The sequence below is a fragment of the Ictidomys tridecemlineatus genome, chromosome 3 (assembly GCF_052094955.1).
Source record: "Ictidomys tridecemlineatus isolate mIctTri1 chromosome 3, mIctTri1.hap1, whole genome shotgun sequence".
In the NCBI taxonomy this organism is placed as follows: Eukaryota; Metazoa; Chordata; class Mammalia; order Rodentia; family Sciuridae; genus Ictidomys; species Ictidomys tridecemlineatus.
In genome coordinates this window covers 102,497,823-102,513,570 of record NC_135479.1, presented here as the reverse complement: position 1 = coordinate 102,513,570, position 15,748 = coordinate 102,497,823, and the positions used below count along the sequence as shown (strand labels likewise).

The window sequence follows — 15,748 nt, the reverse complement described above, 5'->3', positions numbered from 1 at the left end:
AAACAAACAGGGCCAGGGCACGGACGTGCTATTGTTGCCCTCTGCCCTGTGTCCTCACCGCCACCATTAGCCATCCTCAAGGGATAAAAAAAGCAGTGTCCAAGGAGTCCCCCTTTATCATCATGGGCCATTTAAAATCATCACGATGTACCTTCGCAGCAAACTAAAATTACTTGAAATAGAGCAGGCAAGCATTAATAAAGTATGTAGAATGTTAGGTTTCATTTGATTTCATTTTTATAGTTACAAGCACACAGGAAGTCTCTACTGAAGTGGTTTGATTTCTCTTTCACTGGGACTGTTCTTTCAGTTTATTTCATACCTAGCAGCTCGTTTATTTCTGAGCAACCCTGGGGCTTGTTTTATGGGACAGTGTTTATTTATCTTGTATAAACCTCATGTGTCTTTGGAGGTAAAAAACATAAAGAAGAAGAAAAAAACAGAATATAAGAGGTGTAAGTGTTATACTGCTAAAATATGTAGAAGCTACAGTCACTTAAATTGAGGCTGGGCAGCATACTAGTTTCCAAATCCCAGCGATGTTAATTAATAGCATGTAGGCAGGGTGAAGTGAGGAGGCTACAGAGGATTAGCATGTCATGGAAAGGCCCTTTGTACTTAGAAGTGGTACCATTGGCTCATGGCAGTCTCAGAGAGTTTGTACCAAGAACAGGGACATTATTTACAGAGCTGGCCTCCTGATGGAAGAGATACTATCAAATAGATGAGCTCAGGCCTGCTACACTGTACCTCTTTAACACTGACTGATTAAAGCTACCACCAAAAAAAAGAAAAAAAATGCATGTGAAATCCTTTGTTATCCTCATTCTGGTGGAAAGTGACTGAAGTTAAAAAAACAAAAGAAAAAAGGAAAACAAAACCCCCTTGTATTCAAGCAATCTTGGCAATTTGGGGAAGGTGCTTAAATTTTGGAGGAAAATTCTTGGTATTTGATTGTTTTTGATGAAGTTCAATGGAACTCCTTGAATGTAAGTGTAATAAATAATAGTATAAATGGAAGTAGTTTGCTTTCATGATTTGTTTCTTAAGAACAGTAGAATCCTAAGTACCTCTTCCATCATGGGGGAAGGAATCCACCTGCTTTTATCTACCTTTATACTGTGAATTATTTTACCCTGAACCCTTGTATTATAAGTACCTTTATTACCTTAAAAAACAAAACAAAACACCCAGCAGTGAGTAGTGCAGTAGCATTGCTTGCACCATCCTAGCCTGGTGCCAGTGGACTCATGCAGTAGCTACTAGTCACGTTGCTGGACATCACACAGACCCTTCCCTAGACTAAGAGATTTTTATGCAAAGTTTTGATGCTATGTAAAAATTGCTCATGTAACAAATAGTGTGATTATTCTCATCACAATTTTTATTCCATGGGTCCCTGTCAGTTTTTCTTTTCTTTTTTTTTATTAGTTGTTCAAAACATTACATAGCTCTTGATATATCATATTTCATACATTTGATTCAAGTGGGTTATGAACTCTCATTTTTCTAATAGTAATGTCACAATAGCTGTTAACATGGTTGATAACCAAAGGGAGTAAGGTACATAACAGCCCTTACCTTCCACTTCCATGGCATACACATTTCTATGTTTTTGTTTTTTTTTTTCAGTTAAGTAGTGGAGAATAGAGTGGAGATGGGGATTCTTGTCAATTCCTTTTCTCACAGATGACAGGCACAGTGGTGGTATCTGTGGGACCCAGGGCAACAGGTGCAAAGGAAATGTGTCTGGAGGAAGCAGTAGTGTCTCTGTTTTCTACAGAAGGAAGTGATAAGCAGTAGTTTGGTTGAGGTGGGGGTTCTTGTTGACTTAACCTAAGGTACTACCATTGGTTTTTATGCTGATGATGAATATAAAATATTACTTTTGCGTGGGCAATTAGATTGAGTAAGTAACATCTCTCCAGGACAGATATAGAAGCATTGATTGACTGATTTTATTTACCCAGTCCAGAACCTTCTTTTAAATATATAGGCAAATTATTTTGAAAAATATGGAAAGTAGATATAAAAAACATCTCTTAAATTATTGGGAATTCTTTATTAGAAAATGAGGTGTGGGACTGTAGCTCAGTGGTAGAGCCTCTCATGTATGAGGCACTGACTTCGATTCTCAGCACCACATAAAAAATAAATAAAGATATTGTGTCCATCTACAACTAAAAAAAAAATTAACGAAAAGGAAAAAAGAAAATGAGATGTGTAGCCAGGTGCCATGGCACACGCTTATCACCAACTTGGGAGGCTGAGGCAGGAGATTGCAAATTTGAGGCCACCATCAGCAACTCAGTGAGACTGTGTCTCAAAAATAATAAGGATGGGGATGTAGCCCAGTGATAAAGCACCCTGGGTTCAGTCCTAGAAAATAGAAGATGTGTGTAGTGGATTAAATTATAATGTCTATGTGTCTTTTAAAAAATATTCTTACTTGATTTTGTTTAACCTCATAATTTGACAGTGCTTTCTCATAATCAGTGATTGTTCTTTGCTTTCTTCCAGGGGCCACATTATCCTGGTTCCAGAATTCAGCCTTCCTCTGGAATACTATTTAATCCCCTTCCTAATCATAGTGGGCATTTGTCTCATCTTGATAGTCATATTCATGGTAGGTGAACTAACTTAATAATTGTAAAATGTGGTACGAATACATCTAAAGCACATAGCGTTGGATGAGAGAAGCCTTACACTAAAGAGTTAACTCCTACTACATGAGCCCCCGTGTACACAGTTCTGGAAAACAGAGAACCCAGTGGAGACATGAGAACAGCAGCTGCCTGCGGGGATGGGGCGAGGGTGTGCTGAGGAGAGCGCCAGGGACTTTCAGAGGGGGAGGTCATGTTCTGTGTCTAGATAGAGATTTGGGTGGCACAGATGGGTGGCATTTGACTGGATCCACCCACTCGAATCCTTAGCTTGTGCATTTCATTGTATGTAAATTTTCAAAAGAAAATGACGGAACTGTAAAAAAAAAAAAAGTACTTAACGCTTAAGTAATGATGTATATGCTGTAGTACTGGGGGAAATATACTGTTGTCTGCAACTTACTTTGAAATGTATTGTAAAAAATTAAGAGGACTAAGGTAGGTCGTACCGATGGGGCAATAGAGGAACAGACATGGTAAAGTGTAGCAAGACGTGCTAGGTGTTCGTGATCAGATTCTTCACTTCCATACATTTGAGAACTGTTGTGTTAAAAAGTAAAGGAAGCCTGAGACTGGAGGAAAGCGGGGGGGGGGCACATTGCTTCTCCAAAAGTAGGTCTGCACACTATCCTCCCGCACCGGGGGCTGCACAGGTTGCCCTGCCTGTGTCCTCCTCACCTACTGGGTGTGCAGTGGAACTTCTGAGAGGCCGAGGGGGTGGACACAGCACGGGAAGACAGCAGATGAAAATCTCTCTGTATTCTCTTACCACGTGGTCAAAGAAATTCGCAAAAATATAAAGGAATACTACCCTTCTAAATTTTTTCTTATTTTTCATAAAGAATATTTATATTAACATCCAGTGAGTTTATTATCATATTGAAGTTATAGATTAAGTTAGAGATCAAATGCCATCTTTGAAATGTCTAATTCCCTATGATATTGGGGTATTTTTTCATTTATTTAGGTCCTTCACATCCATCAGTTTAGTCATTTTTTCCTGTAAATCTTTTGTCTTTTGTTAGACTTATTACATAAACGGTTTTTTGCTTATTACAAAAGATATTTTTGAATTTGCATTTCTAATTAGTTATTACTAGGATATAAGAACATTATTAGGTTTTTAAAATAAACTTTTGATTTTGAAATGTTAGGTTTACAGAAAGTTTCAAACAAGAGAATTCTATACATTGCTCATCTAGCTTCCCTCATTGTTGATATTCTGTATTATTCGTCAAAACTAAGAAACTCACGTTGGTACATTTCTATTAACCAGCTCTGTCCTTTGTTTGGATTCCACCAGCGTTTTCACTAATGTCCTGCTTCTGTTCCAGGACCCGGCCTGGTGTTCCACACAGTGTTTGTCACATCTCCCTGTGTCCTCTGACTGGCAGTTCTCAGTTTGTCCTTGTTTTTCATGTACTTGATTGTCTTTGAAGACTGTGATTAGACTTGGTTAAGTTTTTCAAAAGGAGTCTCAGCACAGGTGTTATCTTAACCCTGGGTCAGTGGGTTCACGATATCCAGGTAACAGTCCTGACAATGTGACCCTTTATGTTGGATTAAGGTAGCATTTGCCAAGTTTCTCCATTGTAAAGTCAATATTTTTCCTCTGTTCTCCTTTCTTTAGAAATGAGGCACCACATCTAGCCTACTGTAAGGGTAGGAGCAGGAATTGAGTACCACCTCTTGGAGGAGGAAGTATCTGATATGTTATTTGACATACTTCTGTAAGGAAGACTTTTTTCCTTTTAGCATTCGTTCATTCATTTCATCATTTATATTAGTATACATCCAGACATATTTATTTTATGCTTTGTTATAATCTAGTACTAACTTATTTTTCTTGTTAAATGTGTTTGAGTTCTATATTCCTTTGACTTTACTCCCATCCTTTTGTTTTTTAAACCTTCTTTTTTTATTAGTGTATCATAGTCATATATGACAGTGGGGTTCACTTTAACATTATCATGAATGCCCATGACATAAGTTACTCCATGTCAGTCCCTAGAACTGCCCTCTTCCCTCTCCTCCTCCCTTCCCCTGACCTATTAGTCTTACTTTCATTAATTTAAAAAAATTTTTTTTTTTTTTTTTTACCAGGGATTGAACTCAGGAATGCTTAACCACTAAGCCACTCCCCAGGCCTTTTAATAGTTTATCGCTGAGCTCCTCAGGGCTTTGCTAAGTTGCTGAGGCTGGATTTGAACTTAGGATTCTCCTGGCGTCTGCCTTCTGAGTTGCTGGCATTACAGGCATGTGCCACTGCGCCTGGCTTATTAATTTATTTTTAATTGGTAAATGATAGTTATGTATAGCGGTTGAATCTCTTGTGATATGTTCACACCTGCACTGTATAGCATGGTGGTCCTCCCCTTTCTTGTCCCTGCTGCCACACACTTCCTCCCTTCTTCTACTCCAGTCTTCTCCCTTCTACGTATTGGGCTCATCTTATGTTTTTCTTGTCCTAGTCCTAAAATCAGCTTTTTTTCCTAGAAGGAAAATTCCTTTTATCAGAGTGCTGTAATGAGATACCAAGATTTCAACATTGTACATCTTTGATTTTTATATATTAGTCTTATATTTACAAACTTGCTGGATTCTCCTGTTTGGGTAATTTGCTGATTTTCTTGAGTTTTCAATGTAAAAGCAAGGAAGTATAGAAAATTAGAAAATCAAACAATAAACAAAAATGCCACTGGTAAATTAGGTGTAGAAGTAGGATTATAGACTAAAAACTTAAAATAAGCATTATGAAATAGTTACATTAGAAGACTTCCCTGGAAAATCAGGAATAGGAAATGGATAAATGTTTGCTACTTAACATTTTGCTTTATTATTTTGGTAAAACCAGGAAAAAAACAGTATGTTAAAAATAAAGAAACCAGATTTTTATTTGCTTATTTAACAGGTATTGGATTATATATCTTTCCTCTATCACGAGATCATTGTTTTTTTCTTTTACTCTGTTCATTTGTTGGCTGTTGTGATTCTGCTTTTAAAATTTAAACATCTGGGTATTCTGAGGATAAATTCTATTTGATTATGTTGTTAAGTTTATCTTTTTGGATTATGTAGATTTCTGATACAGATCAATCTTATATTTGGACATAGATGCAAAAATTTCATAATATTGGCAATCTGAATATCCAGGTAAGAAAAATCTTTAGTTTTATGGAGGCAGACAATCAAAACTTAAACAATCTTGTAAGTAGTATTGGTGGGACTATAAGATGGAACATATACCTATAGAAAACGGTATAGCAGTTCTTCAGAAATTAAACATAAAATGATCATATGATCTGGCAATTACACTTCTGCATATGTTATCCAAAAAGAATTGAGAGCAAGGACTTGAGCATAGATTTGTATATCCATGTTCATTGCAGCATCTTTGTCAGTAGCCAGGGTGGAAGCGACCTAAGTGTCTGTTAACAGATGAATAGATAAACAAAATGTAGTGCAAGGATACAGTGAACTATTAGCAACGACGGACAGGAATTCTGACACATGCAGTAGTGTGTGTGAAACTTGAAGGCATTATGCTTATTAGTTAGTGGATCACAAGAAGACAAGGACTGCATGATTCCCCTTGAATGAGGTGGTCTAGTTGATAGAAGCAGAAAGCAGTAGGCAGTAGGTACTGGGCACCAGGGGTAGGAAAGAATGGGGAGTTACCGCACAATGGGCAGAGGTTCCATTTTGCAGGGTGGAGAGTTGTGTGGGTGGGTGGTGGTGATGGTAAAGCAGCAGTATGAACAACAAAAGTGGGTAAGACACTGCAGTATGTGTATTTCACCATAATTTCAAAAAAACACAAAAATACACAATCAGAATTATTCTAGCTCTGTAAAACTAAGGCTCTCTTTATTCTCTTTTCTGAAAGTTTTTTAAAAATATATAATTTGGATCATCTTTTTTTGTGGAGGTTGACTTTTTGGTGAAGGTTGCCTATAAAATCATCTAAATCTAGTGACCTTTCATAGTTACATGGATGTTCAGATATTTTTCTGCTCCTTACCAAATTGCATTTCTAAGAAATTGTTTTTAAATACAGTGGGACAGTATGCTTTATAATATTCTTAGACTCATAATTTTAAGAGAGATTCTACCTTGTGTAGCATGAGTTCTGTTTCAGAGCCTCTCTGCATGGCACTGTGTTGACAGAAGTTTATTGTTTTATTAGTCTTTCAGAGAGGTAGATATCACTAAGTAAGTGTTTACCCAAACTTAATTAGGCACTGCTCTAGGGTCTACGATTCAGTAGTGAACAAAATACTTAAAAATCCCTGATATCAAGCAACTAAAATTTTAGTAGAACTTAAATTCTAAATTATTTACTTTCTTTTTTATCTTTGTCTTGCAATTCTGCTCTTATCATTAGTATCTTCTTTCTTTCACTTAATTTAGTTATATTCATTTTCTAGCCTATTCATCTGAATGCTTACTAACATTTTCTTTCTAATATGTGCATGTGTTATAACTTTATATTTAATAATAGCTTTAGTTGCATCCCATAACTTTTGATAAGGAATATTTTATTCTCATTTGATTTAAATTTTAAAGGTTTATTGTTATATTTTCTTACCTCTCTTGATATTTGCATCCATGTGAGGCAGAGCTCAATTACTGCAACTTCTAGCCTTCCTCTGCCCTTTTACCCATTCTGTCTTGGGGAGAGGAAGTGTCCCCTATCTGTGTGGAACCTGGGAAGAGTAAATTGGACAGACTTTGCTCAGCTCCACCTTCTTCCTTGGGGACTAGCCTTTCATTGGGGTGCAGGTGCTCATTCAGATCCTCCAGGGTTGTTCTGCAGTTCTGGAGCAGGATGTTGGCAAGGCTTAGGACAGCTCAATTCTGTGGCTCAGTTGAAAGTTGTTTCTGTCTCCAGAAAGTTAATTACTTCACCTCCCCCTGTCTAATAGTATGTGGTCTTATTTCTCATGTTTATAATATAGGTGGTAAATGAGCACACCAAAGATACAGGCCCCACAAGAAACTTAGTTATCTGTTATGATCTGTTCTAGGACTCTGAATTATTTAGTAAAATTCTAAACTTCTAAAATACATATATTTTATTATCTTCTTTTCCTGTTAATTTCTACTTCAATTGAATTGTCTTCAGAAAACATTGTATATTATAGATTCTTTGGTTTTTTTCAGACACCTGCTTTGTACCATAGTTTTGTGGTTAAATTTCAAAATACTACCCATGTACAAAAATATCAGTGGAATGCGGAGTTATATGTTCATTGGTTCAAATTTATGGATTTGTTTAATTTTTAAAAGAATTCTAACAGCTTTATTAAGGTATAATTTATACAACATAAATGAGTTCAGTTTTTCCCCCTTATATCAACACTTGCATAGTCAGTCTTTTAGAGTATGGTTATCCTGCTAGCGTACCTGCTACAGGGTGGTATGTGTGCCTGTTAGTAGTACTGAATTGTCATTTCTGGTTTTTATTTTCCTGTTGACTAATGATGTTGGGGATCTCTTTAAGTGCTCATTTGCCATGTGTGTATCCTTCTGTGGTTCAGTAGCAATTACAATTTTTTTTTCAGGTGGGTGACTTAAAAAATTGAGTATTGAAAGTTTTTTATATATACTGGGTACAAATTCCTTATCATGTGTGAAATTAGGAAACGTTTTTTTCCCAGTCTGTGGAGTCTTTTATCTTTTAACTCTCTTTGGAGGACAGAAGTTCTTAGCTTTGATATAGTCAGATTTGTCACCTTTTTCCTTTATAGGTGGTGTTTTGTACTTGATTCTGGTCATGTGGACTTCCCTTTCATTCTTGAAACCCTAACAGTGTTTTGTATATTTTCTCTTAGATTTCTGAAAATGTGTAGTAGAAGTATTTAATATCATGTCCATTATGTTGCTAGAACTAAAAGTGTGATAACTAATAGGTATGTGTTTGAAAATTTTATTAGTTTGTATCTTTAAAGGAATCTCAACTTCTCATTCTTTTTGACCCATTGAAGTCTTTGTAATATGTAGTCTATTATTTATATTTTTGTAAGTAAATGGTTTTAATAAATAAAAAATTCAAAGGATAATATATAAATTAACACTTATAATTTAATGCTTTATAATATTATTGTAATTAGGATTTAAATAAATTGAGTGGTTTGTAGCAGCTATCCAGAAACTTAAAAAAATTGTTATTTTAATAGCCTTTCTAATTGCATGTTTAATATTTGACTCATTTTTCCCCCCTTTTATCTTTAGATCACAAAATTTGTCCAGGACAGACATAGAGCTAGAAGAAATAGACTTCGTAAAGATCAACTTAAGAAACTTCCTGTACACAAATTCAGGAAAGGTGAGTGAACCTGTTGTCTTCTAAATCACAGCCCAGTACATGATGACCACACCCTGCTATCACCTTCTGAGTCCCTGCTGCCTCTACCTGACCCTGAGCAGACAGGTAAGAACCGGGGGGCATTTGTGGGACATGGATTCTGCTGTGGCACCCTGGTGACACAGGTAGGGTGCACCATCTATGGGGAATGTACAGCAGTGGTGAACTGAGCAGAGTGCTTTTCATCACCACCCATACTACCAGTTCTTAGCATGTTGGGAATAGAGCACTTCTCTGCACCAGGGTGGCTGGCTCCTCTTCTTTGTCACTTTTCCACCACGTGCTGTTTATGTAGTGTGGTATTAACTAAAAACACAGGTAGCTGTTGGGGCTCTACATTTTACATTATATATTTTATATCAGTATCATCTCATCTAATTATTCCTTCCCTGTAGATGGAATAGAAGGTCTGGGAGGCGTAGAACTTTAGTGACACATAGCCAGTGTTGAGAGCTGCGGAGGGTGTTGTGGCTCTGTTCTGTGGCCAATGTAGTGTCCCTTCTCTCTGCTTTCGTGATACAGGCACATACTTGTTAAACCTTTTGGCTAGTACTTCCTAGACTTTTCAATTTCTTCCTAGACTTTTCAACATTTTACAAGTAAAAATGTTCTGTTTTTTTATTCAGCAGTGAGAGTGTAGGGAATGAAGGTAAAAAACAGACGATGACATTAAAACATTTCTGCAAAAGTTTTTTTTCTAAGTAAAAAAAATTTATTTCTTTTTAATATTTACAATTACCATTATGTTATTTAAAAATAAAGAATTTAATAAAAAAAAGAACACCATGTTAAACATATTGACAAATACATGTATGCAACTGTAGTGAACTATCATTTTAGAGGATGCATTAGTTAAAATTTATTCAGGCCAGAATATAATAAAGACTCGTTTTAGGAATCAATTTTTAAAGCTTGATTTTATTTGTTTATTTTTGTATTTCTTAAACCCAGAAACAAAATTTTTTTTTTTTTAAGAAGATGATGTTAAGATTGCTCTGGATTAAAAAGATAGGCAGAGTTGGCTTTTCCTGAGTAAAATGTGGAGCCATTGTAGAATGTTGAACAAGAGAGATAGAAACTACATTAAATGTTAAAAGGATTTTCTGCTGCTTGTTAAGAACAGACTTTTAGAGGGTCAAAGATACAAGCAGAGAGACCAGATGGGAAGTTAGGGCAGTAACCCATGTGTGACATACATGTGGCTTGAATCAGAGTGGTGGACCTAAGGGAGGAGAAGAAACCTTTAGCAATTGGATGTGTCGGGGGATGCAGCCCAGTGGGTGTGTTAATGGACTGGCTGGAGAGACGACTGGGATGACCCTGTGGTTTTTGGTCTGAGCAATAGGCAGAATGCACCTTCCAAGTGAGGAAGGCCCTTTAATAGAAATAGGGATGGTTAACATGTGGTAGAGCAGGTTTGGGGATGTTGGGAACATGGGTTTTTGGACATGTGGCATTTCTGATGTCACCTAGACAGTATGAGTCATTGTGGAGCTCAAGAGAGGGGACTGAGCTGAAAATATTGGCATAGAGATGAATATAATTATGAGGCTGCTTACAATTACCAAGAGCAGGAGTACAGAGAGAATGACATTGAAGACTCTGGGAAACTCCAACTTTTTAAGAGGAGAAATCAGCAGTGGCGATGAGGAGTGAACAGTTAGGAGAAAAATCAAAAGAGTGTGGTTTATTAGAAACCAAGTGATACACATCTGTCAGGGAGCAAAGAGTGAAAACCTGTGTCAGTGCTCCTGACAGAGAGGTCAGTGAGAGCCTGAGCAGTTTGACCAGAGTGGCCAGGCCAGACCTTGTTTTAGTGTTTATGACTATGAACCAGTCAGCATAGCTGAGTTTTTCTCCAGCAGCGTTTGTTGAATAGTGTTCATCCTTACCATTCCTTCCTTATTAAAATGTGAAGTATGGTATGTAGACGGAAGGGGATATAAGAGTGTATTTCTGGAAACATGTACTTCAAGAAACAGAGCATGTGCAGCCCGTGGAATCTCTCCTGTTCTGCTCTGGGTGGTATTCCTTCCTTCCCTCTGGAGGCAGTCACTGTTCTGTCTCATGACGTCCATTGCCTTGCTTCTCTCAAGTTTTATCATATATGTGTATATAACCAACAAACACTTTAATTTTTGCCCATTTCTGAATTGTATTTTTTATTATCTCATTTATTAACGTTTTTGGTCAAATTAATGTATTTACTGCATGTAAGTGTCCCTCCTTCACTTAATAGACGCTTGAGTTTCTCTCTGTGTAAAGCCATTATAGACTGTGATTTTGAGAACATTCTTGTCCATATGTCCTGATCCATAAGCATTTGGATTTCTTTAGGGCATGTAGAAGCACATTAGATAGGTCTTAGTTGGGTGCCATCTCCAACTTCATTTGGTATTGCCAAATCATTTCCAAGGTGGTGAATGGTGCTGGTTTATATTCCCACCAACACTGTTCAGAAGTTCCTGTTGCTCACATGTTTACCAGCAATTCCCTAGTGATTAATGCTGAACATCTTTTCCTGTGTTTACTGTACTGATCAACTTAAATTTTAGCCATTCTGGTGGGTTGATAAAGAGATCTCATGTGGCTTTAATTTACATCTCCCTACTTGCCATCAAGGTAGGTGCCTGCTAACATTATTTACCAATTGGACATTTCACTCCATAGAATACCTTTCGTGTCATCTGTTTGACTCCGTTGTCCCCTCCCGCCCCGCCCTGTCCCCGTATACCTGGGTGAGTTCTGTGTGTGCTTGTACCCACTCTGGAGTTGCATGCGTGGTGAATCAGCCTTCCACTGTCCTGTGTGTTTTAACTGTCTTTTTCTGACTTGCAGCTTTCCAAGGCTTCAAGTTCTTGACTTTTTTGGTAGTGTCATTGCACTTTTTAAAAGCACTCTTCTCCCACCCCAAGACTTCGTCCTTTTTTTTTTTTTTTTTTAAAGTTGCTGATGGACCTTTATTTTATTTATTTTATGTGGTGCTGAGGGTTGAACCCAGTGCCGCTCTAGGCAAGCACTGTTCCACTGTGCTACGATCCCAGCCCAAAGCTTTGTACTTTTACCTTTCATGGTTGGGTCTTTAATCCACCGGAATTGATTGTATAAAATTGGAGTTCAATTTACATTTTTACCCCTCCAATTTTTTATTTTCATTTAAAGAGATCTAATTGTCCCAGAACTAATTGTGTAAAATACACTGTTTTTTGTTTCTGGACTTCCCTTGGTCTTACTGTTTATCCAGACATCAATATCACATTGTCTCGACTCCAGCAGGTATAGTTAATTCTGACAAAGCTGGTCCCATCTTGTACCTCTACAGTAATTTTTAGCTATGTTTGACACTGCATTTCCATGTAAGGTTAAACCCTACTTCCAAACATCTATATAAGCTATTGTATTCATTTTTTTTTTCTGGGTACCAGGAATTGAACCCAGGGGTACCACTGAGCCACATCCTCAGCCCTATTTTGTATTTTATTTAGAGACAGGGTCTCACTGGTTGCTTAACACCTCACTTTTGCTGAGGCTGGCTTTGAACTCTAGATCCTCCTGCCTCAGCCTCCCGAGCTGCTGGGATTAAAGGTGTACAATATTGTGCCTGGCTATTGTATTCATTTTTAAATGTAGTAAAATACATTTGTAATTTTAACCATTTAAAGTTTACAGTTGTATTAGCAAACACATTCTCATTGTTATGAAGCCATCACCATATTTGTCTCCAGAATTTTTTCTCTTCCCAAGTTGAAACACCACACCCACAGAAGAGCAGCTCTCCGTTTCCTCCAGCCGTAGCAGCCCCCATTCTGCTGTCTGTGAACTTACTCACATAAGTCCAGCCACAATGGTTTGCCATTTTTTTCTGACTTACTTCACTTAGCTTTATGTTCTCAGGGATCATGCATGTTGTGTCACCTATCAGAATTTCTTTCCTTTTCTGCTGAGTAATATTCCATTGTATGTTTTTGCCACATTTCATTTCTATACCCATTTGTTAGTGGACACTTGGGCTATTTCTACCTTTTGACTATTTTTTAATAATGGTACAGTGAACAGTTTATATCCTGGTTTCCATCCTTTTGGGTATAGTGCAAGGAGTGGTGGTGGAACTTTGTGGGGAACTGCTGTGGTGTCTCTGCGGTCACTGTTCTGTGTTACATTCCCAGCAGCAGTGCACGAGGGCTCAGATTTCTCCACACCTTTAGTGTTGCTTTTGTTTTTATCACAGCTAATAGTGGATGCGAAGAGGTATCTTATGACTCTCTTTGCAATTCCCTTGTGATTAATGCTGAACATTTTTTCCTGTGTTGACTGGCTATTTGGCAGGCCTTGGACTGGCAATCCTCCTGCCTCAGCCTCCCAAGGAGCTGGTATCACAGGTGTGCACCACCATGCTTAGCAACCTTGTCAAAAACAAATTGGCCTTAGATGAATGGGCCATTTATGGACTGTCAGCTTTATGCTTGTGGTCTACCTGATTATCCTTTTGTCAGTGTCACTTCATTTTAATCACTCCAGCTTTGTAATAATATTTGAAATTGAGAATTGTGAATCCTATAAATTTGTGATCCTCTTTCATTATTCTTTTAGCTATTTAGGATCCCTTTCAGCTCCACAATAATTTTAGGATGGACCTTTCTATTTCAGAAAACAAACCAAAAGCCTCTTGGAATTTTGATAGAGATTGTGTTGAATTACTTCTTTTCCTATCTGGAGTCCTTCTAATTTTTCTTGTCTGATTGCTGTAGCTAGACCTTCCAATGCTGTGTTGAGCAATGGTGACAATGGACATTTTTCCCCTGTTCATGATCTTACAGGAATAGAGTCAGTCTTTGTTAAGTATGATGTTAACTATAGTCTTTTTTTATTTATAGATTTTTTAGTTGTTGATGGACCTTAATTTTATTCATTTATTTTTATGTGGTGCTAAGAATCAAACCCAGTGCCCCAGACATGCTAGGCAAGTGCTCTACATCTGAGCCACAGCCCCAGCCCTAACTATGGTCTTTTTATCTGGGGCTTTTATTATATTGAGGTAGTTTCCTTCTCTTCCTAGATTATGGAGTCTATATTATGAAATAGAGTTGAATTTTATATGCATCAAGTGAGGTGATTATGTGGGGTTTGCCCTTCATCTTCTTACCATGGTGTATTACATAGATTGATTTTTGTATGTTGAACCATTCTGAATTCCAGGAGTAAGTCCCACTTGGTCATGGTGTATAATCCTTTTGATGTGCTGTTGAATTCAATTTTCTAGTATCTTGTTGAAAATTTTTACATCAATATTTATAAGGAATACCGGCTGCAGTTCTCTTGTATTGTTGTGTCGGGGTAATACTGACTTTATAGAATGAGTTTGGGAGTGTTATCTCCTCTTTTTAGTCTTTCAAAGAGTTTGGGAAGGATTGGTGTTAATTCTTTTTTAATGTGTCTCCTTGGTTGTCGGAGAATATACTTGTATGAATTCAGTCTTCTTAAATTTGTTAAGATTGTTTTGTGGACTAACTTGTGTTCTTATCTTGGAGAATGTTCCATATGCACTTGGAAACTGAATGGGTTTTTTTGCTGCTATTGGGTGGAATGCTCTGTATGTTTGTTACTTTCAGTTGGTCTCTAGTATTCAGATCCACTGTTTCCACCATGTTTTGCTTGTTCTGTTCTTACTGAAAGTGAGGTGCCATAGCTTCCCACTGTTGTGTCATTGCCCATTTCTCCTTCAGTTCTTTCAGCATCTGCTTCATGTTTTTGGGTGTCTCATGTTAGGTGTGTATGAATTTATCATTGTTATATCTTACTAGTGAATTGATCATTTTATAATTACATAATGTCCTTTGTCCATTTTTATAGTTTTTGCCTTAAAATCTATTTTGTCTGATATAAGAACTCGTGGTATCTTTAGTTTCCCATTTGCATGGAATATCTCTTTCCACTCTTGTTGGTTTTAACTTATGCATATGCTTAGACATAGCTTTAATACATAGCAAGTCTTGTACTTTAATCCCTTCAATCTACTACAATTATATTTAAAGTAATTTCTGATATATGCTTATTATTCTGTTAATTTTTTTCTTGTTTAAAAGCATTTTTCTCTCACTTTTCTTCTCCTGATATATTTCTTTTTGTTGTTCGTAATTTTATTTTTTTGTAGTGACATGTTTTTGGTTCCCTCTCATTTCCTTTCATGTGTATTTTACACAGAATTTCTTTGGGGTTATCTTTATAAATTACATAGAATATCTTAAAGTTCTATTGATCTGTGTTAAACTGATAAATTAAATAATGGTAAAAATTCTATTTCATATCACTGTTTGCCTTCTATTTTGTTATTGATTATTTTTATTTTGTATTCATTAAAATAGATTCACAATTATTTTTATGCTTTTAAGTATTTTTATACCAGATTTATAAGTGTTTTACTCACCTACATTATGATGTTACAGAATTGATTGTATGTTTTATCTTTACCAAGGATCTTTATATTTTCTTGTGTTTTTTTTTGTTCATATGTATCATCCTTCCAATTCAACTTGGAATATTTTTTCAGTATTTCTTATAGGGTAGGTCTGGTACTGATAAACTCCCTCAGCTTTTGCTTATCCTTGAAAGTCTTAATTTCTTCTTATTTTTGAAGGACAGTTTTGCCAGGTATAGTATTCTTGGTTGCTTGGGGTCCCCACCCCATTGTTACTTTGAATATATCATCCTGTTCTCTTCT

The 15,748-nt window shown here is 36.7% G+C and overlaps 1 protein-coding gene across 3 annotated transcripts in view; it reads left to right on the top strand.

The window, feature by feature from the left end:
• Rnf13 (ring finger protein 13) overlaps positions 1 to 15,748 on the top strand; it is a 107,342-nt gene that overhangs the window by 76,909 nt on the left and 14,685 nt on the right. For all 3 annotated transcript variants that reach the window (XM_078043563.1, XM_078043564.1, XM_040270010.2), the window contains 2 exons: positions 2,521 to 2,626; positions 8,898 to 8,991. In XM_078043563.1, coding sequence (XP_077899689.1) covers positions 2,521 to 2,626; positions 8,898 to 8,991 — 200 coding nt within the window. The remainder of the gene's footprint in view (positions 1 to 2,520; positions 2,627 to 8,897; positions 8,992 to 15,748) is intronic.